The sequence below is a fragment of the Anomaloglossus baeobatrachus genome, chromosome 6, assembly GCF_048569485.1.
Source record: "Anomaloglossus baeobatrachus isolate aAnoBae1 chromosome 6, aAnoBae1.hap1, whole genome shotgun sequence".
In the NCBI taxonomy this organism is placed as follows: Eukaryota; Metazoa; Chordata; class Amphibia; order Anura; family Aromobatidae; genus Anomaloglossus; species Anomaloglossus baeobatrachus.
This window is the reverse complement of record NC_134358.1, coordinates 376,848,315-376,875,548: the sequence shown is the minus strand read 5'-3', so window position 1 is coordinate 376,875,548 and position 27,234 is coordinate 376,848,315. Positions and strand designations below refer to the sequence as shown.

Sequence of the window (27,234 nt, the reverse complement as noted above, 5' to 3'; positions counted from 1 at the left end):
AGGTGTCGTATACAGGGTGACGTGTCCCTGCAATAAACATTATGTTGGAAAGACCATTAGGGAACTACGAAAAAGGGTTGGCGAGCACAAAAATGACATCAGGAATAGGAACGACACCCCACTGGCTAGACATGTCAATGCATACCACAATGGAGATGAAAATTGTATCAGGATTATGGGCGTTGATTACATTAGACCACCACCAAGAGGAGGCAACTGGGACAAGTTGATACTCCGTAAGGAGTGTTTTTGGATTTACACGCTGGGTACCATGGCCCCAAATGGCCTTAATGAGCAACTATCCTTTATCCCCTTTTTAGGTGCACCCTAGCATATAGGGATAGGGTAGGAGGGCCAGTCGACGGTGAGTGGGGGCGCCATGGGCGTGGGTTTTGTTTACGGTGCCGACCTCTGCAGCAAGGTAGGGAGAGTTTCCAAAGAGTAGGGGTTAGGTTTAGTGTGCACTTAGTCTCTCTTTTTCCTTTTCCTGCTATGTATTTAGGATTCTTTATGGGGTGATTTGTGCTCTAGGCCTTTTGGATTGATTTTGGTGGTCTGTCCTCCTTTTGAGATCTCTTTGACGGTGCTCTATATTTAGGGGCCCTCATTGTGATGGGTCTTAAGTTGTAATATCTTCCGACTATGTGATGGTGAGACTACTCGGATTGATTCCTGTGGGGGGGGCGTCTTTTGCCTTAACATCACTGCACTGTAGAGGTGTGTTTTTTTGAGGAGTATTGCATGTTGCCTGTGATAAGGCTTTAAACGTTTGTGAATGGAGCTTGTTCTCATTCACTGCCAGTGATTTTCAATATGGGAGCGCAAGCGTTAATGAGGTAATGACGCGACTATATGGTGTTTACCTAGCTTGCGTTCCATCTTCCGGATTTAGCGTCACCGGATATGCGGCCGACATCATGTGATGATGTGGGCGGCGGATAATGATGACGTGCTAACTTCCGGTTTCGGGTGGTTCCGGTTGCGCGTCATACCATTGAATGGGGTGTACTGCGCATGCGCGCGTGATATAAGATGGCGCGGCCCATGAGGCCGGCAGCGCGGCACATTTCTGAACAGAATAGACGTGGGGGACGTGCTATGGTGAGTGTTCCTGATTTCGGAACCCCTTTTTTCTCCCCTATGATTCTGCAATAAGTGGTGGTTTAATATAGTCTTATTTTTATAGTGTGCGTTCATAGATGGGCGATTTGATGTGGCCTAGCACCAGGACATATAGAACTTGTTTCTTGGGTGAGTGCCCTCTTTGGGCCCCTTTTTGATATATTGATAGTTGGAATGGTGGACTTATGGCTGTTTCTATTTCATTTTCAGTCCAGCACTGAGGTTCCACCGGGGATGCCTGCCTTTGTGACGGTGGTATTACCCTCTGGTTTGGATTACTAACTTCCCTGAGGAATATTAATGAAACGCGTCGGAAGTTATGTACACTTTGATGGAAGTTTTCTACCCAATAATGCATAAACAAATCAAGGAAACAAGTCTACTCGATTCTTGATAGTCGAGTTTCAGGTTTGCTGCATAAGTATAGCCCGCTACTTTGAGTGAGATCTGTTCCCCTTCTATTTCTGGGTGCCCCTATATTAGGTGGTTAGTTCCTAGGATAGATTAATACGGGGTTAATTCTCATATGGACATATGAATGTGTCATTGATATTTGGTGTTGATTCTTGAATAGCCTGACGTTGGTACTGAGTATGATGGTGTGCTTGAGCACCTATATGTTAATATATGTGGGGCTGTGATCTAACACCATATATATGTTTGTTGGTTCTATGTTGAGTATGTCACGTTTTTCAGTGACCCTGTTCACTTTTTAATCTATACATTAAATGTTAAGTTTTATATTAGTGTCTCCTAGGAGATTTATGTGATTTAAGACCTTGCTGGTTTATATAGACATGTGAAAGTGACAGTCCTGTTTTTTTTTTTAGTCCATGTACTTTTGGTGCGAGTTAAATAAATGGATTTATGGAATTAATTTTTTCTCAGGTTTTATCACTCATTCTTAAGCGCCCTGGGCGAGGCTGTCAACTCAGTAGCTCTGACTTCCAATGTCAGTGAATAGCTTTTTTTTTACATGCTCTGTTTTGTACTCCTGTTATATCCTCTAGGTGTATTCCATTCTTTAACCTTGGCTTGAAATATTATTACCTGCTTGCTTTACAATTGTATCGCCTGGATTGACCACCGAACAGTAGCGAACGACATGGCCCCAGCCTACGGGCCCCTGTTAAGTCCAAAGCGCTGTTTAGGGATTAAAGAGTGAAGACCAGGGCCTCCCCTAGAATCTAGAAAATGGAGCAGCTAATGAAAAGCATGTTCTTGGTAGCCATCTTTAGATCTGCCAGCAGGTGACCATGAAACCTGCCTTTGTCACACTTGAGGATACTATACAAAAAGTACATTTGTATGTATATTGTAAAACTTGATATTTACAAATTGTCCAAATTGACAACAAAATACCTTTCTTTCATCTACTGATAAGTAATTAAAATACAATATAACTTAAAATAGTTAAAGGGAATTTGTCAGCAGGTTTTTGATACTTCATCTGACAGCAGTATTTGTAGGCAAAAAGATTCTGAAACTAACCATGTTTAACTAAAGGCCCCGTCACACTAAGCAACATCGCTAGCAACATTGCTGCTAACGAACAACTTTTGTGACGTAGCAGCGATGTTGCTAGTGATGTCGCTGTGTGTGACATTGAGCAACAACCTGGCCCCTGCTGTGAGGTCGCTGGTTGTTGCTGAATGTCCTGGGCCATTTTTTAGTTGTTGCGCTCCCGCTGTGAAGCACAGATCGCTGTGTGTGACAGCGACAGAGCAACAACTGAATGTGCAGGCAGCAGGAGCCGGCTTCTGCGGAGGCTGGTAACCACAGTAAACATCGGGTAACCAAGAAGCCCTGTCCTTGGTTACCCGATATTTACCTTTGTTACCAGCCTCAGCCGCTCTCACTGTCAGTGCCGGCTCCTGCTCTGTGCACATGTAGCTGCAGGACACATCGGGTTAATTAACCCGATGTGTGCTGTAGCTAGGAGAGCAGGGAGCCAGCGCTAAGCATTGTGCGCTGCTCCCTGCTCTGTGCACATTTAGCTGCAGTACACATCGGGTAATTAACCCGATGTGTGCTGTAACTAGGAGAGCAAGGAGCCAGCGCTAAGCGGTGTGCGCTGCTCCCTGCTCTGTGCAGCTGCACCCTGTACTCTATACCCTATATATGTACCCTGTGCAGCTGCACCCGGTGTGCGCTGCTCCCTGCTCTGTGTTAGCTGCAGCACACATCGAGTAATTAACCCGATGTGTGCTGTAACTAGGAGAGCAGGGAGCCAGCGCTCAGTGTGCGCTGCTCCCTGCTCTCTGCACGTGTAGCTGCCTGCGCTGGTAACCAAGGTAAATGTCGCGGGCGGAGGAGGGGACGCCGCGCTCTCCCACTGCTGCTCGGGTCCGGCTGTCGCGGCTGCTGCGGCCTGCTGCTGCTCGGTGGCTCGAGTGATGGGCCGGATCCCGGGGACTCTAGCGGCGCTCCTCGCCCGTGAGTGAAAGGGGGTTTTGGGTATAGGGATTGGTTATTGTCCGTGACGCCACCCACGGTTGTGGTGATTTGGTGACACCACCGCTGCTCTGTATGGGGATCCTGGGAAGGATGGTATGGAGCAGCCAGTTGTTGTGTTGCCCCTCCGCGGGTAGGGGTTGGTGATCCCGGGGCCCAGTGATGAGGTGGGTGATGCAGGGCTTGGTGGGGTGCAGGGACGCGGGGGCAGTGCTGTGCCTTGCGGCACTGTGGTACTCACTCAGCCTGAGACGTTGACACAGTTTTTCGGTAAACCACACGGCTGGAAAGACGGTTCCCACGGACGGCTGCACTTGCTCTCCCAGTAGGTGACGGTGATGTCCCTCTGTCCGGCACCTAATATTTCTGTGTTGGTAGCGATGGGTTCCCACCGGTAACCCGCTCCCCGGCTTGGATATGGGCCGGAGGAGCCCTACTTTGCCCGCAGGTGCTGGCCCTGAGAAACTGGTCCCCTGGCGGTGGCGGTGTCTCTCCTTAATGGTTGGACTGTTGCCTTCAATCGGGACTTGGTTGTTTGGAGACAGACGTCCCCTTCACTGACGGATTTGGCAAATTTACGGCGACTCCAAGCCTTGCCGGGGTCCGAGAGACCCCTGCCCTGGTGCTGACTGTTCTTCGTATACTGCTCCAGACCGCCGGGCCACTACCCGTCCGCGGTCCTTCCAGCAACCTCCGAGCAGTCCCCCTCCAGACGGTCACCGCCGTTGCTGACCTTGCTGACTCTGTCCTGCACACAGCTGGACCAACTTCAGGCTTTTCTACTCTCACTTTTACTCCTTTTCTTCACCTTCTTCCTCACCTGCCCCTCGTACAGCGGACCCCGGACACGGAACGTGGCCTGGCGGAGATTCTCCTTCTCCCTTATCGCTCGGGCCACCAGCTCGGCCTTCTTCCTCTCCCGTTCACCGAGATCCTATCCATTTGAGCATATTACCACCCAGCCCCAGAGAGGCCAGGACCCCATCCAGGAACATCCAGCCAACTCGGTCGAATGCCTTGTTGGCGTACGTAGACAACAACATAAGAGACCTACCATCATTCCTAGCCATATGAACCAGGTATATGGCCCTCGTGGTGTTGTCTCTAGCCTCCCTGCCCAACATGAAGCCAGCCTGATCAGTGCTGACTATTCCCCCAAGCAAAGGGGACAAACGGTCGGCTAAGATCTTACAAAACAATTTTAGATCCACATTGAGCAGGGAGATTGGACGATAGCTAGCGCAGCTGGTGGAGTCCTTGCCCTCCTTGTGTATGACCACAATGTTAGCCGCTAGTGAGTCCCTGGGTATTGGAGGGGATGCACATGCTGGAATATTATTAAATGCTGCCAGGAAATGTGGAAACAAGAGAGGGCCCAACTTCTTATAATAGGACAATGGAAAGCCATCAGGGCCTGGGGCCTTGCCTGTGGGGGAGTTCTTAAGGACCGAGGATAGTTCCCTTTCGGATATAGGCGCCTCCAGAGTCTCTATGTCATCCGGTTGAAGTCTCGGAAGGCCCGAGGAGCTAATGTATTCCTGTATTCGTTCCCTAGCAGTCTTCCTAGTGTCAACCGACAGGGTGCCATCAATCGAGTATAGAGCAGAATACAAATCCCGAAATGCTGAAGCTATGTCACCTGGAAGTGTGGCCGACCCCCCTGACTGCCTCTGTATGGAGGGTATATATCCCTTTGAACCTTGAGCCCGCAGGGCCCTGGCCAGAGTCCTGCTATTATACTTTCTAAATTCATAAAAATGCCTCCGACATCTTGCTAACGAGGCCTTAGCTTTGTTAGACAAAAGAAATCTTTTTGATATGTCATATGAGATAAAATATATGTTCATACCACAATTGTAACAGGTGAAAACACACTATAGAATCTGTTGCGCAATTTCTCCTGAGTACATAGATACCCGATGTATGGTGTAAAACTACTGTTTGGGCGCATGGCAGGGCTCGGAAGGGAAGCAGCCCTATTTGAATTTTGGAGTTCAAATTTGTCTGGAATCGATAATGGAACCCATGTCACATTTGCAGAAACCCTGATGTGCATAATTAGTGGAAATCCCCCACAAATTTCCACATTTTCTAAGCTAGACCCCTCAATAAATGGATCTAGATGTGTGGTTAGCATCTTAAACTCACAGGTGCTTCACAGAACTTTATAACGTTGAGCCATGAAAATGAAAAAAAAACAAAACATTTTACCACAAAAATGTTGCATAAAACCCTACATTTTTCATTTTCACAAGGGTAACATGAACAATTAAACCATACAATTTGTTGCACAATTTCTCTTGAGTACACCGATATCCCATTTGTAATAAAACACTGGGCACATGGCAGGAGTCAGAATGGAAACAGCTCCATTTAACCTTTGGAGTGCCATTTTGACTGAAACAGCAAAAACCTCCAACAAGTGAATCAATTCTGGAAACTACACCTCTAAAGGAATTCATCTAGAGCTGTAGTATGCAATTATAACCATCAGGTTATTCACGGAATTGTATAACATTGGGCCTTAAAAATTAAAAAAATACAATTTTTCTGCTAATATGTTGCGTTGACCCCAAAGTTTTAATTTTCAGAAAGGGTAATAGGAATAAATGGACAATACAATTTGTTACACAATTTCTTCTGAGTTTAACAATACCCCATGTGTGGTTGAAAACTATATTTGAGGCACAGTGCAAAGCTCAGAAAGGAAGGAGCGCCATATTGGAGTTCACCACTATCCTAGCCAAACTCATAATATGTTAGAAGAAAAGCATTAGCGCAACCACAAACAGTTGGAGAAAAAAGGCGGAATTTTGCTGATTTTGAAAAAAAGTGTTCAGGAATCTGAAATCGAATCCGAATGGGCAATGCTCATGCCGAATTTGAGATTTGCAAACTTTTGAACAAGTTCATTCAGCTCTACTTACAATCAGCTGAGTATGGTGTTTTGGAACTAGGAATGATACCTCTACATAGTATTTTATTGATTAATCGTATCATTATACTATACATATATATATATATATATATATATATATATATATAACTAGAAGGTGGCCCGATTCTAACGCATCGGGTATTCTACAATTTATTGTGTAGTTAATGTATGATTTCTGTGATATATATAGAGATTGTTGTGTGTAGTTACGAAGTGTTTGTGTAGGGCGCTGTAAATGTTGTGGGTGTTGTCTGGGTGTGGGGGTGTGTGAGAGCAGTGTTGTTTGTGTGTTGCATTGTGTGTGTTGCGTTGTTTGTGGAGCGCTGTGTGTCTGCAGCTTTGTGTGTGTGTGGTGCTGTGTGTGTTGCGTGGTTTGTGTGGGTGTGTGTGTGTGGAGTGTGTGTGTGTTTTGGGGGGAGGTATGTTTTGTGCAGTGTGTGTGTTGGAGAAATAGTCCTGGGGAGAGAGGAGTATAATAGGAGGAGTAGTCCTGGGGGGAGAGGAGTATAATAGGAGTAGTCCTGGGGGGAGAGGAGTATAATAGGAGGAGTAGCCCTGGGGGGAGAGGAGGATAATAGGAGTAGTAGTCCTGGAGGTGAGGAATATAATAGGAGGAGTAGTCCTGGGGAGAGAGGAGGATAATAGGAGTAGTCCTGGGGAGAGAGGAGGATAATAGGAGGAGTAGTCCTGGGGAGAGAGGAGTATAAAAGGAGGAGTAGTTCTGGGCAGAGAGGAGGATAATAGGAGTAGTAGTCCTGGGGGGAGAGGATGATAATAGGAGGAGTAGTCCTGGGGAGAGAGGAGGATAATAGGAGGAGTAGTCCTCAGGGGAGAGGAGGAGAATAGGAGGAGTAGTCCTGGGGGGAGAGGAGGAGAATAGGAGGAATAGTCCTGGGAGGAGAGGAGTCTAATAGTAGGAGTAGTCCTTGGGGAAGGAGTCTAATAGGAGTAGTAGTCCTGGGGGGAGGAGTCTAATAGGAGTAGTCCTGGAGGGGGAGGAGTCTAATAGTAGGAGTAGTCCTGGGGGAGGAGGAGTCTAATAGGAGGAGTAGTCCTGGGGGGGAGGTGTCTAATAGGTGGAGTAGTCCATGGGGGAGGTGTATAGGTGCTCAATGCGTGTGGGGGGCGTGGCCGAGTGGGCATAGTGTGCGGGGGTGTGGCTGAGCAGGCATAGTGTGCGGGGGCGTGGCCAAGCGGGCACAGTGTGCGGGGGCGTGGCCGAGCGGGCACAGTGTGCGGGGGCGTGGCCGAGCGGGCAGAGTGCGTGGGGCCCGGGTAACTATGTAAAGCGGTTTCCATAGTTACCTGATGTGTACCATGGTTACCAGGATATGCTGACTCCGGCACATGTGTGCCGGGAGCCGGAGTAAGCTAGTAAGTATGGTACACATCAGGTAACTATTCAAAGCGACAGTGCTGGTTCATTTTTTGTTTGTCATGATTGTTTGTTTGATCATGATCTATTATTCTATAATCAAAAACTGGTTGTAGGCTTACCTTATCAAGGTAGTCAAGTTTTGCGTTTGTGACGCAAAAGTGACTTCTCCGCCTAAGTAGCAACAATTATCCGCTTTATTAATGCAAGAGGCATATCTAAAAAAACATATAGAAACATGCATATAAAAACTAAGCTATGAAATCCTAAAACTGTATACCTTAGGCCCCTTTCACACGTCAGTGATTCTGGTACGTTTGTGCTTTTTTTTAAACGTACCAGAATCACTGACATACGCAGACCCATTATAATGAATGGGTCTGCTCACACGTCAGTGATTTTTCACTGCACGTGTCTCCGTGCGGCGTACCCGCGTGTGCGTGATTGCCGCACGGAGACATGTCCATTTTTTTCTGGCATCACTGATGTTCCACGGACCACGCAGTGGTGTGGTCCGTGAAACACGTGCCAGAAAAAAACGTGCATTTAAAATAATAAACATTTTAACTCACCCGGCGTCCAGCGATGTCCTCTGCAACCCGTGCAGCCTGCTGCTTCTAAGCCGGCTGATTACTGTCGCGCATCTTAATGATGCGCGACACAGCCGACCCGGAAGCAGCTGCTGCAGGGGTCACCGCCGGCCGGATGCTGCACCGCGGGAGGATTCAGCACCACGGACAGCGGGAGGTGAGTTGATTTCTAAGTGCAATCACCGGCCACGGAGAACGGAGCCCGGATTGCACTTAGACAACCCACGTGTGCCGTGATTCACGGCACACGCAGGGACATGTGCGTGTTTTACACGCCAGTGAAAAACGTCACTGTTTTTCACTGACGTGTGAAACGGGCCTCACACAGAGAGCACTTTATAAAAGTAGATGATGCTACTGTAATTAAGATTATGTCATCAGAGCTGAGTTGGCATTTTTTGATTGGTCATTCTAAGAAGAGACAACTGAAGGCTCAATAGGCTAAATATCTAGTGTATTACATCATCTATTATCAATGCAATAATGATGATGAAATAATAGAAATGCAATTTTTCTATAAACCTTCATGAAAGGTGTCATAAGTAATTACAACCTCCTCAGGATCTTGGCTTTAGGGTCGGGCCTTTTCCCTATTAAAAATGAAGAAATGTTCAAAACAAAAAATACATATTTGGTTAGTGTCGCCGCATCTGTAAAAGTCCAATCTCTCAAAATATAAAATTGTTTAATCCGTATGGGAAATGTCGTAAAGAAAACAAATTGAAAAAACAAAATTACCAATTTTTGTTGCTGCGCTTCCTACAATATCAGCAATAAAATTGATCAAAACATGGTATATACCCCAAATTGGTATACATTAAAAAACAAGCATTCATATCTCAATCAACAGAAATAATGAATGAATGAATGAATGAATAAATGTTACTAGGTATGGAATGCAAAATAAAAAACAGAAAAAAAATTGTGTGGTCCTAATGGCAAAAGGTTAATCGACATCTTACATCGATACGACTTAAGGGGGCTTTACACACTGTGACATCGCTAGCAATTGCTAGCGATTTCGAGCGCGATAGCACCCGCCCCCGTCGTACGGCCGATATTGTGTGATTGCTGCCATAGCGAAAATTATTGCTACGGCAGTGTCACACGCACATACCTGCTCTGCAACGTCGCTCTGGCCGGCGAACCGCCTCCTTTTAAGGGGGTGAGTCGTGCGGCGTCACAGCGACGTTACACGGCAGCCGTCCAATAGAAGCGGAGGGGCGGAGATGAGCGGGACGTAAACATCCCACCCACCTCCTTCCATCCGCATTTCCGGTGGAGGCAGGTAAGGAGATGTTTGTCGCTCCTGCGATGTCACACATAGCGATGTGTGCTGCCGCAGGAGCGACTAACAACATCGCTATAAAGTAGAAAATGATTTTTGATTTCAGGAGGACGACCTCTCTGCGGCAAACGATTTTGCCCTTTTTTGCGATCGTTTTACATCGCTCTTAAGTTTTACACACTGCGATATCGTTAATGACGCCGGATGTGCGTCACAAACAACGTGACTCCGACGATAATTCATTAACGATATCGTAGCGCGTAAAGTCCGCTTTAGATAATGTCTTTTTGCATCCACTTCATGTATTAAAAACCCAGTTTGCCCTGACTGCTACACCGGACCATTCATCTGTTTTTGAAAATGTTGGTTTTGTCCATGCTACAAAAGGTTGCACTAATAAATGAAACTTATGGCAATCGATATAAAAGCTAGTCAGTGTAAGCTGATGGACTACAATATACGTGTTTTGTAATAATGATACTTTAATATCCTGAGAAAGCTTAATTTTGATAAGCATAGTGGGTGTCACAAAATAAATATGATTTAACCCCAAACCACCACAAAGATAAATTACATGGTGACAATATATAGGAAGAGCAATACAATCTGATAACATAGTAGACCTGCAAGCTTTAGCCAGCTTTAATTTCCTGATCATTCACAGTTTAATTAAATGTATTGGTGACTGAAGGAAATGAATGCACCAAACTAAAGGAACCAGATGACCTGTAAACATTGTAAAAATGTAATATCTTCACGGTCTCTAACCTTATAGTACTTCCTGTTTACTCACCTTATTTGCTATGAATTTTTGATACTCTAGCAAAGAACAGAAAGGAACTGTATGTAGTCAGTTAAGTCAATGGTTTATAGTTTTTGTGTTATAAATTGCAAAGAAATTCTTTTAACTATAATTTAAAATGAAATAAGTATACCGGCACTTTGTCTTCTGTGTAAAAGTGGTAAATTTATTTTTTCACATAACAATAAAAAATATATAAGCATATAAAATCTCTAAGCATATAAGCATATAACTACATATCTTGGCAAAAAAATCCCACGATTTTCTGCCAGGAGATGCAGGTTTCATTTAACTGAATGAGTTCACCTGAGGTGAGGTCACTGAGTTCAATGAGGTCACACAAGGTCAGTTTACCTGCGGCCACACATGGATGACCGTGAGAACCTCTAGATGTGACCGCAAGTAACCTGAGTGACATCACAGCTCATCGTGCAGCTCAATCTCTGCGTGAAGCTTACAGAGGGCAGTCTTGTTCTGGGGCCGCACACTGTCACTTCAGATATTGCAAAGCTGGAATCATTGTGCGACCTTGTGTGGATTATGTCATACCTGGGTGTTTTGGGAATTAATAAAGAGAAAAAAGAGGGTGGGGCTTTTGGTATTTTATTTTAAATAAAGGTTGTTTGTGTTTATTTATTTTCACTTACAAATTAGTAATGGGGAACTCATAGATGTCTCCCATTGCTAATCTAAGGCTTAGCGGCAGCTGTGAGCTGTTATTAACCCCTTATTACCCCCATTGCCAGTCACCGCACCACGGCAATCGGGATGAGCCGGGTAGAGTTCTGGGATTGTTGCATCTGATGGATGCAATAATCCTGGGTGGGTGTAGGCTGCTATTTTTAGGCAGGAGGGCCCCAATAACCATGGACCTCCCCCAGCATGAGAATACCATCTCTCAGTTGTCAGCTTTATCATGACTTGGTATCACAATTGGGGGCTGGCCACAGAGTTACAGCCGCACGGAGACATATCAGTATAAAGTGCTTCCTTTATTCTCATTTTCTTTCTTTTTTCTTTGATTTTTCTATTACCTGGGTGGCCGAGCCCGGATCGTTAGAGAACTCAAGGCCCGGGGTCGAGGCTCAGGTTCTTTTCCGCCCATCACTATTTGTGACCTCCGGCTCGCTTTAAGAAACATTAGAGCAGCTGACTGGTTACACACTGCCAAAAACCAACAGGAGTGGCGCAGATAACAGATGTAGATGCCAGAGGATGAGAATAAGAGTAGCGGCAGGGAACTTAGATTTAAAACACCTCTTCAAGGATGAAATTAAAAAAAAACAATAGAGTGTTGCTTTAAAGTTTCATAGATTTTATGGTGTTATTAATTTGCAATTAATTTGTATTAGAAAAACTAGAAACGTTAGTGTCGCGGGCGGGGAGGACGCCGCCGCTGCTGCGCGCTCACTAACGCTCGGGTCCGGCGCTGCTGCGGCTGCTGCTGCTCGGTGGCTCGAGCGGTGGGCCGAATCCGGGGACTCGAGTGGCGCTTCTCGCCCGTGAGTGAAAGGTGTGGTTGGTTTGGGGGATTTAGTCCATGACGCCACCCACGGGTTGTGGTGAAGATGGGCACCACCGCTGCTGGTGACGGGGATCCCGGGAGCGATGGTAGGGAGCAGCTGGGATGTTGTTTTCCCCCTCCGTGGGTAGGGGTCGGTGGTCCCGGGGCCCGGTCGTGTGACGGGGAGGCTGGGTTGGTGAGGTGCAGGGTTGTAGGGACAGTGCGGCGCGGTGCCGGATGGCACGGGTGTACTCACTCAGTAAGAAATGCACAAAGTCCTCGGTAAACCAAACGGCTGGATGGACGGGTCCTGCAGCCGGCTGCAGTGTCTCTCCCCGGACAGGTGATGGCGGCTGTCTTTTCCTGCACCTTGATGTACTTGTTTGACTACGATGGATCCTCAATGGTAGTCCACTCCCCGGTGTATGGATACCGGAGGAGCTCGTTTGCCCACAGGCGCTGGCCCTTGGGTCTCTAGCCTTAGGCGGTAGCTGTATACCCTCATGGTGTGGGCGGTTGCCTTCTATCGGGTCTTTGGCTGTTAGGAAACCCCTGGGTTTCCGGTCACACTCGGATTTGACTATTGTTGGCGGCTCCAAGCCTGGTCGGGGTCCGATGGCCCTGCCTGTGTGTGCTGGCTTCACTTCGCTCCCCGGTCGGTACCGGCGGGCCAATGCCTGACCCCGGTCCTACAGTTTCGCGTTGCTTCACCACTCCTGCAGACGGCCACCACCATCTGCCAACCTTGCTGTCAGTGCCTGGGCCACAAACCCAGACACCCAAGTGTTTACTCCTCACACTTCAACCTCCTGGACTAAACTGACACTTTTCCCGCCTCCAGGCCTGTGAACTCCTCAGTGGGTGAGGCCAACCGCTTGGCTCCGCCCCACCTGGTGTGGACATCAGACCCTGGAGGGAGGCAACAAGGGTTTTGTGTTTGGCTAATGTTACTGTCTAATGGGGGTGGGGGTGTTTGAGTGTTACCTGTGATGACCTGGCTAGTCCAGGGCGCCACATTAGAATAGGTGATTTGATAAGTCTGTCTAACTAGATGTATTTCTTAGAATATGCTTACAATGGTGAATATTAGGAATTAACCAGATTGTTCAGGGTAGTGCATTTTAGAGAACTGGTGCAGTACAAGAAAAATCTTGGAAAAGTGAGTATGAAGTTCAGATTAAGGAGTTGCAGAATGTAGAGCAATGGTAGACTATGAAGATAGAGGAGCTCTAGGACTGTGCAGAACTGTGGAGAGAGTGTGATATATTTATGTTGCATTCTTTAGGGAAAGGGTAACTAGTGAAATAACTGACACAGGATGGTATCTCTGTAGTGAATGGACAGAAATATGAGCCTTGCTACTGGATACATTTAAGAGGAGAAATTAGTGAGAGTGAGACTGATTAGTAATGGCCTGCAGTAGTTAAAACAAGAAGCAATATGAGCAATGGTAACAGTTTGTGTAGTTTCAAAGGTAAGAAAAAAGCAGATTTGGCAGATGTTTTTAGGTGCAGGTCACATAAGCAAACGAGTGATCAGATATTGGAAATGAAGGAAGCATTTGTATGAAATATAACATTCTACTTGACAGTTATGGTAAAACAACACATTGAAATGAGAATATCATGTGTAGGTAGGTTAGTAGAAAATGGAAATACAAAAAGATTACTTTAGAAAAATTCAGCTGTGCAATGTTAGAGACAGCAGAAAGACAATTACGAAGAAAATCAACAGAAGTTAGACTGAAGGTGCAGTCAGAAAGTAGAGAAAATCCAAGAGACAGCAGGAGGTTGATAGATCAGAGAATAATGAAGAGGAGCTGGTGGTCTATAGTGTCAAATACTGCAGAGCGATCCAAAAGAATCAGAACAAAGGAGTGACAACTAGAATTAACTGTTAGATGAGAGTAAACCTTCTGACATCCTAACAAAACAAAAGGACATTTGAAATATAATGCTAACATAAAGTAAAGATATAGCAAATGTTATTTATTAACTCTTTTGTGTGGCATAACTACCTAGAGTATAAACATTCAATGTTTGAAACTTGCTAAGTTTTTGAAGTTTTAGTCAAATTTCCAATATTTTCATAAATAAATGCAAAGCATATTGAGCTAAGTTACATAAAGTACAATGTATCAAAATCACTAAGATATGTGGAAATATTCCAGGGTCAAATATTTTAGGTGGGTAGTGACAGAGAAAGTTACTGTAGGAGGTGTGAAGGAATAGGGTCATTGGTGCAGGTAGTAAGGCGAGAAGAAGCAAGGAGCCTGGTAAATCCTTTTACTGTGCTTGGTTCAAAGGTGGAAAGAGAACCGAATGAATGTGGGATGGAAGAGCATTAATATTAGTAGGGAATGGGATATAATTTTCTGTTGAATATGGTGAATTTTTTCTATGAAGTAAATGGCCACATTGTTAGCGCTGAGGTTAGTGATAGTGGTCTACATGAAAGAGTGGAAAGTGTCAAATAATTGTTTTGGATTATTGGATACAGAGGCTAAAGTAGTAGAGAAATAGGCTTGTTTAGCAAAGTCAAGGGCGGGGTTGAACATTTTGTGCATAAACTTACAGTGGATGAAGTCCTATTATAAATGTGATTTTTCCATACAAGTCATTCAGCAGTCATAGAGTTCTACTGCAGAAAACATGTTTGCAGTGTGCCTATGTTGCCGCCGTCTTTGTTGGTGTGTTCTGTGAGTAGAGTATGCTGCTACATTCAATGTACTTGTGAGTATCTTATTTTAATGTTTCACAGGTAAATCAGGAGAAAAGATGGAGCGATTGGAGACAATGTAAAATATTCATAAGTTAATGGATATTAAAGGCATGAATATTTCTGTGTGTGCAGTATGTAGGGGTGTTGTGAATGGGGAGCCAAATCTAAACATATAAGGAAAGAGAGTGTGAGTGGAGTTAGTTAAGACAAGCCCTGCGCAAAGATGGAAGAAACTGGATCCAATGTATTTGTATCTTTATATGTGGGAGGGTTAGTAAGTTATGAAGGACTAGAGATGAAGTTTGAGATAGAAGATGAGTGGCAGATGGAGAGATTGGATTATGAATGGGGATGTTAAAGAAAATGCAGAAGTCAGATTTCAAAGTGATCCTGAAACTAAGGGGTTGGAATATAGGACAGTACACAACCACCACTTTCAGAGGGAAAGGATAGTAGAGTCTTACAGCGTGGATCTCAAAATAGGGGAACATAAGTAAGGATACTGGGGGAGTAACCTTAAAAGCACATTGTGGAGAAAAAGCAGACCAACATTTTGACCTTTTTAGCTCTATGGTCTCAGTGGGTATGAGGAAAGTGTGGCCCAGCATAGAAGAAAGCAGCAATGGGGGATCTCATAGATGCCTCCCATTACTAATCAAAGGCTTAGTGGCAGCTGTGGACTGCCATTAACCCCTTATTACCTCGATTGCCACCACACCAGGGCAATCGGAAGACCCTGGTAAAGTTCTGGGATTGTCATATCTAATGGATGCAGCAATCCTGGGCAGCTGCAGGCTGCTATTTTTAGGCTAGGAGGGGGGCAATAACTATGGGTCTGAGAATACCAGCCCCCAACTCTTGGGCTTTATCTTGACTGAATATCAAATTTGGGGGGGAACGCATGCCGTTTTTTCAAAATTATTTATTATTTTAAAAAATCCACCTGTGGTTCTTCTTATTTTGATACATAGCCAAGATAAGCATATGATTGCAGACTGCTACCTGTAGCCGTGGGCTTTATCTGCTGGAATCAATATATAGGGGGACGGCACAGCATTTTTAAAATTTATTTAAATATTTTACACCAGCAGTATAACGCTGTTAGAGAGGGTGGGGGCGCGATTTGACTGCAGCCAATCAGAGATGCTGGTGGGCAGGGAAAGCAGTGAATATGTTTGAGGGATAATTAGCGACCCCAAAACTAGCATTACAGCCGCTGGGAGACTTGGTAAGTATTTCCTGTTTTAAACATCTTCATTCCTTTTTTTGCAGTGATCTCCCTGGGCAATCACAGCCATGACAATACTTGACATGGCTGTGTTGGGGCTGGGAGAGGATGGTTTTGGCAAACTGAACATGTACCAATCCAAACCATACATTTCTGACTTTTCAGTCAAAAATTCAGTTTTCCGATCCTGACCTGATCTTGCCAAGGATCGTACGATCTTGTAATTTTCTAATCAAGATCGTTGACCTCTACTTATGACCCTGTCTTGGAGCTAAATGTGGATCTCAAAGCAAGAACGGCGGAAGACCACTGCTTTAGTTCAGCTGAAAGGGACTCTGTCATGTCTCTTTCAGTAGAGCTAAAACTATCTTGTGATGTTTGTCTGTGTCTTCTATTTATATGCTTAATATGAATCTAGGTGTTGATGTCCCTATAGTAATCTTAATCCATATGTATACTTCATCTGTTTGATAATCATCAGTCCCTTATTAATGAACTTCTTTTGGTCAACATCATCTTTGTTCTAATTTACTGAGATTTTCTTTGATTGTGTGATCTATCTCTTTGAATTCCTCTGTATGTACACACTTAATTCTGAATCCTATAATATTTTCATTTCACCTCTAATGTGTATTAAAATTTTCTCTTCTTGTTTTATTATATAAGCTAGACATTAGCTCCAAAGAACATTTAGACAATTTATCGTTCCATTCATTTAGATTTTTGATCCTTAAACGTCAGAAGATCAATTTTTAATATACCATTATTACCGATTTCCCAAAGCACTATTTGGACATTTTTTATGTTTGTATATGATGTTTTTTAATTTGCATGTTTTCACATGATATACCATACTTTTACCAATGAGAAATTGCAGTGATGCTCAGGCAATTGGTAAAATGTGACATATGTACTCTATGTTAAAATAGACTGTAGTACATGTAAAACATGGCTATGAGATACAGTATTCCAAAATGTATCAGAGATTTTACATGTCAACATGGTGTTTTGTGATATGAAGAAAAAAATTAACCATTAAAACAGAGAAGACTTAGTGATGGTATACTTGTTTAATCTTGTGTACCTAGCTTTAACTGAAGCTAGCAAGCATGAAAATCTAAATAATTACAGATGTGTTGAGACGTTTTTATGACTTTTTTTGTCTGAAGCTAAAGATTTTGTAATGTTTTTGTCAATTTAGTTTGCAGATTCTTTTAACTTTAATCCTCATAAGTGGCTTCTGGTCAACTTTGACTGCTCAGCATTTTGGTAAGTAAAAGTAAGGTAATAGGTAAGAATGTAATATTTTCCAAATAGAAATGTATTATAAGGTGCATGTCTTAAAAAAAAAAAAATGGAATTGTGTGACTGAGCAGACATACATTCAGGCAACTAATTTGTCCCTAATTAATTGTTTTCAGATAAATCAGTCAATAATTACATTTACAGCTTGATTACATCTATTTGTCTCAATTCGTTAATGTTTCAGGCAAGAACAAATGCTATTATACACCATCTTTGGAGTTATTTTAGATGTAAATTTTTAGCCTGTGTAATTTTTGCCCAAATCCTTAAAGCACCACTTCCGCGTATTTTTTATTTTACCACTGAAGTGGTGCTTTAAATCTAAGTCCCCTGCCTATAGTCTTGTACTCTTCTTCCGGCATCTTCGTCTGTTATCGGCACCGCTGTGGTCGGTCTTATGCAGTTTGTGACCTGCTGGCTGATCCAGTGTTTCATGGAGCAAGTCGAAGGTCACAACTCAATACAAGTCTATGAATGCCTCATTCTGGCTTTCATAGACTTGTACTGAGAGCTTCTGGACAGTCCATAGTTACAGTCACAAGATGGCGCTGTGTGACCAGAGCGACACCAGAAAAGTTAAGACGGCAGGGTACTTAGATTTAAAGCACTACTCTAGCAAAGTTGGTAAACTGATTTATGTTTACCCAAAGCATTACATTAAGAACGTATTTGCTTACTACTCATGTTTATGTGACTATGAAAGATGATTAGAGCCCCTCTAAATTACCCTTAGACATAAGTTTTACACCTAGTTTTGGGGAACTGTCTAATAAAATGGCATAGATGCGCAGATATTAAATTATTTTGTATACCCAAAAATTATTTCCATCCTCAAAATTGTTCTTGTTCCATTAATTTTTTAGAAGTATGTTGTCTGTCAATAGCTTATGAATAGCTTCACAAACAATAATGACCAAGAGCTATAGATATAATACTTATCATTAGATCTTTAGCCAGCTTCAGTCCAATATCAGTGCACTTTATTTCAATATGAGGCTCAAAAAAAAAAAAAAGACTGTACACAAATGTTGCAGCAATTCTGAAGCCCAGCTATTACACATATAGCTAAGAGCAAACAATGGATGTATGCTCTCTGGAGACAGAAACAAATGTGTTGTATTAGCCTCAGTTATGAAAAGGCTTATTGACTCACTACAATACCTGAATGTGCAACACGCAGACTGTTTAAACAGAAGACTTTCAATTCTATATTCACAATTTCTAAGATTATATTACACACATCATGTGGGTCACAGTAAGTCTAACACTGTGTAATATGATATTCAATGAACAATGTAAAGTATATACAGTATAGAATAAAAATGTCAAATACTGTCTTTATGGAATGTTAGGCAGGAGTATTGGTTTTGTGAAGTTAATAAATACAAACACTATTATATTTAAAAATCATACAGTAAAATCCTGACAATCAATAAATGTCAGTAGCAATGTGGATGGGTGTATTCACAAATGGCAGAATTTTTGCAAACTAAAAATTTGCTTTATTTATCTGAATAGGTTTGTTTGGCAGTAAATGTCTGCAAGTGTCACTTGGGTTTTTTTTAGGTGTAAAATTCTAAGAAGATTCTTTCTCAATGGACCTTTATAGCAATTAGAGCACTGAACCCTCTGCATAGACTTAAATATAAAATATAACACGCTGGATACTTGCAGTTAAAGGGAAGCAATCAACAGGATTTTCGTATATAGCCTAAAGCCAGTGCTATACTGGCACTCTACGGCTGATTCTCTACATACCTATGGTGGTCAGCTCGGATGTTTAGGTTTTTAAATCCAAGAAAGTAAAGTTTATAAAATCACCAGCTTCTTGAGTGACAGCAGCTGAGCATCAGATAATATACTGTATTCATAGTTATCCCCTTCCCCTGTTAGAATTAGGATAAGTATTATACCATAGATTTACTTTTACTTGCAAGACCTGTGGTGAGGTCATACCCATGCGACCAGAAGGGGCGGAGCCTCAGTCAACAAAGCTGATACCAGGTCCTGCAAGTAAAAGTAAATCAATGGTATAATGCTTATGCTAATTTTAACAGGGTAAGGGGATAACTATGAATACCCCCCAGATATTATCTGCTCCTCAGCTGCTGTCAATCAAGAAGTTGGGGATTTTATAAACCTTACTTTCTTGGATTTCAAAACCTATACATCCAAGCTGACCACTAAAGGTATCTAGAGAAACAGCCTGATAGTGCCAGTATAGCACTGGCTTTAGCTTATATACAAAAATTCTGATGATTGGTTCCCTTTAAACGTCTACTGCATACTATCCTATTATTTAAAGAAGACCTATAGCCATCAAACATAGTACGTTACTTAGGTTTACATAGGTAAAAAGTCATTAAATATAGCTTTGAACAAGAAACATAAATAAAATGTCAAGACTGGGCCAAGAAATATCTTAAGACTGATTTTTCAAAGGTTTTATGAACTGATAAAATGAGAGTGACTCTTGATGGGCCAGATGGATGGGCCAGAGGCTGGATCAGTAAAGGGCAGAGAGCTCCACTCCGACTTAGACGCCAGCAAGGGAGAGGTGGGGTACTGGTATGATCTGGTATCATCAAAGATGAATTTGTGGGACCTTTTCGGGTTGAGGATGGAGTGAAGCTCAACTCCCACACCTACTTCCAGTTTCTGGAAGACAACGTCTTCAAGCAGTGGTACAGGAAGAAGTCAGTATCGTTCAAGAAAAAACATGATTTTCATGCAGGACAATGCTCCATCACATGCATCCAACTACTCCACAGCATGGCTGGCAAGTAAAGGTCTAAAATATGAAAAATTAATGGCTTGGATCCCTTGTTCACCTGATCTGAACCCCATAGAGAACCTGTGGTCCCTCCCATGCAAGATCTACAGGGAGGGAAAACAGTACACCTCTCGGAACAGTATCTGGGAGGCTGTGGTGGCTGCTGCATGCAATGTTGACTGTAAACATATCAAGCAACTGACAGAATCTATGGATCTATGTCATCATAAAGAAAGGTGGCTATATTGGTCACTCATTTTTTTGGGTTTTGTTTTTGCATGTCAGAAATGTTTATTTCTAAATTTTGTGCAGTTATATTGGTTTACCTAGTGAAAATAAACAAGTGAGATGGGAATATATTTGGTTTTTATTAAGTTGCCTAATAATTCTGCTCCGTAATAGTCACCTGCACAAACAGATATCCTCCTAAGATAGCCAAATCTAAAAAAAAAACATTCCAACTTCCAAAAATATTAAGCTTTGATATTTATGAGTCTTTTGGGCCGATTGAGAACATAGCTGTTGATCAATAATAAAAAAAATCAGCTAAAATATAACTTGCCTAATAACTTTGCACCCAGTGTATACTGTGTGTATATATATATATATATATATATATATATATATATATATATATATATATATACTGTGTTTATATATATATATATATATATACAGGGTGGTCCAAAAGTAGGTGGACAGAAAATAATTACAATTTGATCTGTATTTAAATTCTTTGCCATTATGGGTTATCTGAATTATCTGAAAAGAAAACAGATTTGGGGGGTAAATTATCTGTGAAAGCTGGATCAGTGAAACTGAACTGACTCAGTTGCCCTTAGCAACCAATCAGATTCCACCTTTCATTTTCCAAAGAGTCTGTTACACATACTGTCCACCTACCTTTGGACCACCCTGTATATATATAGTCATGGCCAGAAGTGTTGTGACCCTTGAAATTACCCAAATGTTTATTTCCTCTGTGTTTATCATAACACAAAAACTGAGTAAAAATGGCAAATTGGACATAATTTCACACAAAACTTTGAATATTGGCAGGATACATTTGTTGGGACCCTCAACTTAATATTTGGTTGCCCACCCTTTCAAATAAATAACTGCAATCAATCACTTCCTTTAACCATCAACAAGCTTCTTAGGGTATGTGCACACGTTGCTTTTTTTTCAGCGCGTAAAAAAACGCACCCTCTGGCAGAGGGGAGAATTGTAAACAATGCTTTTTTGAGAAAAAGGCATCGAAAACGCATGCGTTTTTCATGCGTTTTTCATGCGTTTTTCATGCTTTTTTCATGCGTTTTTCATGCGTTTTTTTAGGTGCGTTTTTTAAGACTTGTCAGTGTTAATAAAGTTGGTTGAACACAGACCTTTGGAAAAAAAAACCTGTGATGTCATTTCCTTCTCCACATTCTGTTTGGATAAATGGGAGGGCTTGGAATGGAAGGAGCACCATTTGAATTTTGGAAAAGTTGAAATAAACTTCGCGCACCATGTCACATTAGCAGAGCCCCTTGGGTACCTATACGTCAGAAAACCCCCACAAGTGACCCCATTTTGGAATCTGCACCCCTCAAGGATTTTATTCAGGAGTATATTAAGCATTTTGAATCCACAGCTACTTCACCCAAAATGTTGCTGTAGCAACAATATTCTCACTTTTAGGCCCGTTTCACACGTCAGTGAAAAACAGTGACGTTTTTCACTGGCGTGTAAAACATGCACATGTCCCTCCGTGTGCCGTGAATCACGGCACACATGGGTTGTCTAAGTGCAATCCGGGCTCCGTTCTCCGTGGCCCGTGATTGCACTTAGAGATTAACTCACCTGTGCCCGCTCCCGCTCTCCATGGTGCTGATCGCTCACGCGGTGCAGCATCCGGCTGGCGCTGACCCCCGCAGCAGCTGCTTCCGGGTCGGCTGTGTCGCACATCATGAATATGCGCGACAATAATGAGCCGGCTCAGAAGCAGCAAGCTGCACGGGCTGCAGAGGACATCGCTGGACGCCGGGTGAGTAAAAATGATTTTTATTTTAAAAGCACTTTTTTTCTGGCACGTGTTTCACGGACCACACCACTGCGTGGTCCGTGGAACATCAGCGATGCCAGAAAAAAATGGACATGTCTCCGTGCGGCAATCACGCACACGCGGGTACGCCGCACGGAGACACGTGCAGTGAAAAATCACTGATGTGTGAGCAGACCCATTCATTATAATGGGTCTGCGTATGTCAGTGATTCTGGTTTAAAAAAAAGCACAAACGTCCCAGAATCACTGACGTGTGAAACAGGCCTAAGGCTATGTGGCCATGATCCAGCGACACGGCGTCTAGTACACAGTGTCAGCCTCCTGCAGAGATGTGAGTGTTGTCCACGGGAGAACGCAGCTGGCCATGCCCACGATTTGGGTTCAGGCTGCTGTGGAGCTCTATGCTACCTGCAGAGAACACTCATCTACGCAGCATAAATTGACATGCTGAGGCTCGGGAAGCTGCGCCACCGGTCGGTTTATGCTGCGGAGAAAAGAAGCACAGTGGGCATGAGATTTCTAAAAATCCTTCCACTGTGCTTCTACTGCACAATGCAGCGTTATGGACGCAGGGAAAACAATCTGCGCCCAAAACGCTGCAAACCCTGATTGTGGGCATCCAGCCTAAAAAGCGTCAATGGAGGTCAAATATATATACAACGTCCCACCCCCCCTGCATATTCTAAGCTGGCACCTTTAGTACCTTTCATGTGGCACTAAAGGGTGCCTAGCCTAGTTTTTATCACAAAAACAAAAAAAAAAAATGGCGTGGGGTCCCCCCGATTTTTGATAGCCAGTCAGGGTAAAGCAGACAGCTGTTGCCTGCAAACCACAGCTGGCAGCTTCATCTTGTCTGGTGATCAATTTGGAGGGCTCCCCAGGTTTTTTTTTTATTTATAAATAAAAATAATAAAAAAAAAATAACATGGGGTCCCCCCAAATTAGATCACCAGCCAAGGTGAAGCTGACAGCTGAGGTCTGGTATTCTCAGGGTGGGAAGAGCCATGGTTATTGGACTCTTCCCAGCCTAAAAATAGCAGGCCACAGCCGCCCCAGAAGTGGCGCATCCATTAGATGCGCCAATCCTGGCGCTTCGCCCCAACTCATCCCGCGCCCTGGTGCGTTGGCTAACGGGGTAATAAATGGGGTTGATACCAGATGTGTAATGTCACCTGGCATCAAGCCCAGCAATTAGTGATGTCACGGCGTCTATCAGACACCCGACATAACTAATTGACAGTAAACAAAAGCAAAAAAAGACAACAAAACATTTTTTATTAGAAAAAACACTCCCCAAATCATTCCCTTGTTCTCCAATTTAATAAAAAAAATGGGTCCGCAGAAATCCATTTGGATGTCCCACGTCGGCTCTGGACCTTCTAGAATATGGGGGCACGTTCAGGGAACGTATCCCCCATTTTCTAGGAGGGCAGACCCTCCATTTGAGGAGAGTGGGTGCAAAAATCTGCACCCACTCTCCCCGGGTCACAGCTGCAGACTGCCGAGCAGACAGCACAGCTCTCTGAACACAGTGCTGGCTGTCAGCTGCTCTGCACATGTGACCGGCCGGCGTCTGCTGTGAAGGAGGAGGGGGCCGCGGGGGATCAGCGCTGCGACCGGACAGGTATGTATGACACCGGGGGGAATTGGGGTGAACGGGCAGGGCCTGGGTGCATTTTTCTGTCGCATGTCTCAAGGTACATGCGACAGATACATAGGAGCAGGGCGGCCGGTGCGCTACTGAGCGCGCGGCCATGTTGGATTTTCGGGAGGGGGGTCGGGGGTCGGGGCGGGCACTTTGGCGACACCGGGGGCTTTGCCAGGAAGTGAGGTCAACAGGAAACCTCTTGACCTCACTTCCAGGTAAATGCCTGCGTTCTGGCGTGCCGACAAAGGCCGCAGACCGCAACAAAAAAGCAGGTCCATGCGGTGTAGCTGCGTTCTGACCCCACATCATTGATTTCAATGGGGGAGAGAACGCAGCCACAACGCACAAAAGAAGTGACATGCTGCTTTTCTTTCCGCACCGATTTTTGGCATCCAAAACGCTGCGGAAAGAAACACAGCGTGTGCACTGATTTTTCAGCTTTCCCATACACTTTGCTGGGAAAGCTGAACGCATGCAATTTGCCACTGAAACGCTGCGGTTCAAAACGCAGCGTTTCCGCGGTAAAAAACGCAACGTGTGCACACAGCCTAACACCTCTTAACTTGAATTTTGGACTCTTCTTTTGCAAAACTGCTACCAACTAGTGATGGGCGATCCAGATCTGTAAAATCGGGGATCGTACCGATCACATAGTGATTGTGTACACGATCCTGATCACGAGCTTTCCTGGGAAGCTAGTGTTACAGATTGGGTCCAGATCGGGTCCAGGGGCTATAAAAAAAAAACACATTATTAAAAAACATTATGATCATATACTTACAGGTCCCACGACGCACCCTGCAGACTGTGTCTCCCGGCCGCTTCTGCTTTCGCTTCTGATCATTGTTGTGCCCTCCCGGTAACCACCAGTGACTAAAGGACCTTCCGTGATGTCATAGCCATGTAACCAGTCAGGTGGGAATGTTGTATTACCTCATAGTCTTGTGACCAGTCTGTAGCCAATGACGTCCTCAAAGGTCCTGTAACTAAACTTTGTCACTGTGCGAGTGTCGCATCACATTATGGCGCACAATCTCCCGACAGGAGCGAGTCATCTGCATGTGTTTCCATGCAGCTGATGTGCTCCTGTACGGAGAGCGTCATGTGCGGGGTGATGCAATGCGAGACGCAAGTGCAATCATTAATAGAGAGAAAAGAAGTGCCAAAAAACTGAGGGATCACCATATACATAATTAATCAAAAATATTTTATTGTATATCAAGGAACATAAAAAGCACATTTGTGTCACACAACACCAAATGGTATCACAACAACCATAGACAAATTTTAAAAACATTTAAAAACATACAAAAAGGAAACCATGTGATTCCCTATATAAAGTGGACCAAGATTCTAACCAAGCTAGCTGGTATAATGAACAGATCAGAAGTTAGTTAAATTTTCAAAGCACATGGTGTTGCAGCATAGCAAAAAATGTGCTGTAGCACTTCACAAATAATTATACATATTGAACCCAGCAACAGCTTGTAATGCAGTCCTAATATACCTTGATACTTAGACAAAGCAGCCTTGTGCAGAAAAATTATAGAAACCCCAATATCTCAACTAGCATAACCCCAGGTTAAACCTGAGCACCCCAATTCCCAGAGCTGCAGCCTGATAATCCCCAGCCCTGGGCTGAGAAAATGAGTGCAAAAAAAAAAATCCCTCCTCAAGGAGACAGATTTTGACTTGACTCGTGTGTCTATGCACCAAAGTTCAAAGGGTTAAAGCAGGATAATGTACTTTTTTGCCCTTGAGAAAGTCACCAAGTGTGACGACACGCGTCGGGTGGGTAAGGTGATTCCCTGGACCTTCAAACAGCTTTGTGCTTTACATTATCCTGCTTTAACTTTTTTGTTTTTTTTTACTGCTTACTAGACGTTCATGGAGGCCATGTCTAATTGGGCGTCACACCATGAATTTCGGGCTTAGTACCATCTGAGAATGCAAAGCTGGTATTAACCCCTTTATTACCCAGTGTGCCACCCGACACCAGGGCCACTTCACGAGCACAGTAAAGCGCCTGGAAATGGTGCTAAGAAACAATGAGCCATTTCCAGGGGCAGATGTGGGCTGCCATGAATCCCGGTCCCCAGCTGTCTGGTTTTACCTGACTGGTGATCAAAATATGGTGGGATCCCACGCATTTTTTTTAAATTATTTTTTAAATAATTAAAAAAAAATTAATGGGCTCCACCTATATTATAAAAGCATTCCGTAGTCCAACGTAATCCACAGGGACAGCAATGTCAGCTTTATCACTCTGTACAGACACAGTCTATACAAAGTGAGAAGCACAGGGAGCCATGTGAGCTCTGCTACTTCAAGCAGGCTGACAGTGAGGGTATAACCCATGCAGTCTCACATTGCATTACCCCACACCTGACGCTGTCCGGACAGGAGCGCATCAGCTGCATGGAAACACATGCAGCTGACCCGCTGCTGTCAGGAGATTGTACGCTGTGATGCGATGAAACACTCGCACAGTGGCAATCCAATTTCAGTTAACAGGAGCTGCGAGACGTCATAGCCATGTGACCAGTCTGTAGCCAATGACATAATACAACATTCACACCTGACTGGTCACATAGTTGTGACGTCACGGAACGTCCTTTTAATCAGTGGTGGTTACTGGGTGGCACAGCAATAATTGGACCCGGAAGCAAAAGTGGACGGGAGGCAGAGTCTGCAAGACACATTGCGGGACTTGTAAGTATAATGGCAATATTTATTATTAACTACATTCTATATTTTACAGTCCCCTCCCACACCATCACATAACTGTAAAGTCCAAGATTGGTGATCGGACGCAAGATCATGTCATCTCAATCCTGATTCCGATCTTTACAAAACGATTGGACGAGGCTCGCCGATCTTGACAATCGGTGGGATCGTCCATCACTACTCCTAACAGCAATTTTAAGATCTTTCCACAGGTGTTTAATAGAATTTAGATCTGGAGTCGATTGCTGCCACTTCAAGAAGTCCCAGAAATGGATGGAAACAAAGCACTGAAGAGTTCTGAAGTATATTAAGGGTCATTGTCCTGCTGGAAGACCCATGACTTCAGACGGAAATCCACCTTTCTGACACTGGGCACTACATTGCCACCCAAAATCCTTTGATAATCTTCAGATTTTATCATGCCTTGCACACAGTCAAGGCACCAATTTCCAGATGGAAACAACTCTAAAACATTTTTGAACCTTCACCATATTTAACTGAAGATACAGTGTTATTTATTTAGAACTTAAATGTAGCTGCATATCCACTATCCATACTATCCTGTGTTGCATCCTTCAATTTTTCTCTGCCACATCCTGGGAAATTAGATACAGTGCCATAGTTTGTAAACTTCTTGATTATGTTGTGCACATAGACAAAGAAACATCAAAATCTCTGGAGATGGACTTTTAACCTTGAGATTGTTGATATTTTT

At 43.7% G+C, this 27,234-nt stretch overlaps 1 protein-coding gene across 5 annotated transcripts in view; it reads left to right on the top strand.

Annotated features, from left to right (window-relative positions):
- The window catches only part of DDC (dopa decarboxylase), a 516,742-nt gene that overhangs the window by 322,004 nt on the left and 167,504 nt on the right, over positions 1-27,234 (top strand). For all 5 annotated transcript variants that reach the window (XM_075315037.1, XM_075315040.1, XM_075315038.1 and 2 more), the window contains one exon: positions 17,224-17,291. In XM_075315037.1, the coding sequence (XP_075171152.1) occupies positions 17,224-17,291 (68 nt within the window). The remainder of the gene's footprint in view (positions 1-17,223; positions 17,292-27,234) is intronic.